Below are 2,601 nucleotides of genomic sequence, written 5' to 3'. Positions count from 1 at the left end.
TCCAGCTCCGACGGCTCCGACTCCGACTCCGACCTCGAGCTCGCCGAGGTGCTGAGACCCTCGTCGCCTGTGTCAGCCAAGAGGAGGAGCGGCGAGGAGGGGGCGAGGGACTGGAGGAGCGGGCCGTCGAGGGAGCGGCAGCTTGCGGCGCTGAGGCACTGCATCGAGCTTCTGGAGCGAGCAGAGCGGCCGGTGGTGTACGGGGCGACGGGGGAGGCGATGCGGCTGTGAAGAGGGGGAGGGACTCGGAGGGAGGCGGGATGTAGAGAGGGTGTACAAAGGATGTAGAGATAGGAGGTATGTGCAAGATGTATGAATAAAAGACACGATCAATGGAGATCATGCGGCTGTAGTATTGATGTCAACTCATTGCCGTGCTCCTATCCCTTTCCCATCATCATCATCATTCTTCCTTGCGCTCGATGTCAGAAGTGGAAGAGGAGGAACTGCTGCTGCTCGCATGCCCTTCTCGACATCCCTCTGTTCTTTCCCCAGCTGGTTCTCGCCTTGCTCCTCCTTTATCTTGGATCAGACTTCGTCGTGGGAGCGGAGAGTTAGAGGTTGAGAAGAGGGAGAGAGAAGGGCTGTTGAAGAAGTTCGGGCTGGCAGGACGGCTATCACAGGGGAGGGTGTCAGGGTCTGCAGCATCAGCCGACCATGTCAAGGTGAGTGGAGCGAAACTGAAGCTGAACTTCAGTCTGAGCTCAGCCGGGTGCCGGCGTACCGGGACTGGGCTTGGGTTTAGGTTTACATTCCTCATCCTCCTCCTTCCGGCCTAGTGTGACATGTTCAAGATACAGGCCGCTCCTCTCCTCTCCTCTCCTCCCCTCTCCTCTCCGCTCCGCTCCGCTCCTCTCCTCCCTCCCCTCCCTTCTGCGCCTTCACTGTTATCCGCTACGCCCCATCAGCATCACATTCCCTCCCCCGTGATCGCCTTCCTCCGAGCCAGAAGCCCTTCAAGCTCCCTCCGCTCGCTCTCAGCCCCCACCAGTCTGCCCAAGCCAGAGTTACCGTACACTAGCAAGGGTGAGGAAAGCGAAGCAACAGGTGTGGAAAGATCAGATGGAGATCGAGGACGAGATGGGAGAAGGAGGGCCGAGAAGGGAAGAGATGGAGGAGGAGGAGGAGGAGGAGGAGCAGCAGCAGCAGCAGCAGCAGCAGCAGCAAGCAAGCAAGCAAGCAAGCAAGCAAGCAAGCAAGCAAGCAAGCAAGCAAGCAAGCAGTCGCTGTAGGAGCATGATGGGAACAATCAGCCTCGCACCTGCTCGTCGTTACAACTTCCACCTCCTGAGTAGCCTCGTCCTTCTGGTGAAGAGCATCCTTACGGACAGTACGGACGGTCTCCCACTTCTCCTTCCTCCTGATCTCCTCCTCCACCTCCATCCTCGTCAGCGCCGACGCTGAGAGAGGACGCAGCGTTGCTACCTCTCGGATCCTCTCGTCGAGCGCCTTGAGCGCCTGGGTAGCTGCCGCCACACTGTAGCCAGTCATGGAGGACAAGGAGCAGAGTCATGGCAGGGAGCAGGGGAGGGAGGGAGGGAGGGAGGGAGGGAGGGGGAAGAGGAAAGAAACGAGAAAAGGCGAGAGGATGCGAGAGGAGGAGAAAGAAGAGAGGAGGGCAGAGGAGAGAGGAGGAGGGAGGAGGGGGGAGGAGGTGGTGGAGGTGCTGTACCTGTCAAGAGAGCGCAGGACTACTTGAGAGCATTCTTCTCCAAAGCGAAGTGAATGCTGGTCATCAACGTCAAGGAAGGGAAGAGGAAGAGGAGAAGAACGAGGAGGAGGAGGAGGGGGAGGAGGAGGAATATCAGCAGCAGCAGCAGCAGGATCACAAGAGTCTCGACGGCATTTCTTCTCTCCGGGCTGACAGTAACGACCACCGCTGTCCTGCAATTTCCTCCTAGAGCTGCACAAGGAAGAAATCACACCCATGACACGTTTCACGTGATATCTTTGACATGATATCATGTACAAATTGTCATTGATATCTTTGACATGATATCTTGTACGCTACATTTCTTCATCACGTCGTCTACATCTTACACGTCGTCTAGATTTCAACTTGTACATCTCAACAGCTGAAAGACACGAAACCTATCAAGGTCGCCCCACCTGATGACAGCAACATGGTGAGACGGGAGTCCTGGAAAGGAACGTAGCTCGAATCTGTCGATTGCTCGTCCGAGTTCTGAATGAGACTTCTGATACACCTGAAAAAGTATAGACGATGAGACTGGTGAACCCCAAAGAACGAGTTTATCATCATCGTCTCGATTCTCATCTCTTGCAACATCATCAGTATCATCATCATCATCATCATCATCATCTCCATCATCTCCATCATCATCATCATCATCATCATCATCATCATCATCATCTCCATCATCATCATCATCATCATCTCAATCATCATCATCATCATCTCCATCATCATCTCCATCATCTCCATCATCATCATCTCCATCATCATCTCCATCATCTCCATCATCATCATCATCTCCATCATCATCATCTCCATCATCATCATCATCTCCATCATCATCATCTCCATCATCATCATCATCTCTCATCATCATCTTCTTCTTCTTCTTATTCCTCCTCCTC

General features: G+C 54.0%; 1 protein-coding gene across 1 annotated transcript in view; it reads right to left on the bottom strand.

Annotated features, from left to right (window-relative positions):
* Positions 1-1,509: 1,509 nt before the first annotated feature.
* The window catches only part of GUITHDRAFT_82856 (hypothetical protein), a gene marked incomplete at both ends in the record, with an annotated part of 3,464 nt that continues 2,372 nt past the window's right edge, over positions 1,510-2,601 (bottom strand). The window contains 3 exons of the mRNA XM_005818632.1: positions 1,510-1,728; positions 1,830-1,903; positions 2,110-2,207. Of these exons, the coding sequence (XP_005818689.1) occupies positions 1,510-1,728; positions 1,830-1,903; positions 2,110-2,207 (391 nt within the window). The remainder of the gene's footprint in view (positions 1,729-1,829; positions 1,904-2,109; positions 2,208-2,601) is intronic.

Source organism: Guillardia theta (genome assembly GCF_000315625.1).
Source record: "Guillardia theta CCMP2712 unplaced genomic scaffold GUITHscaffold_282, whole genome shotgun sequence".
NCBI classification, from domain to species: domain Eukaryota; class Cryptophyceae; order Pyrenomonadales; family Geminigeraceae; genus Guillardia; species Guillardia theta.
Note: the sequence above shows the minus strand (reverse complement) of the source record. Positions and strands in the feature narration are given on the sequence as shown.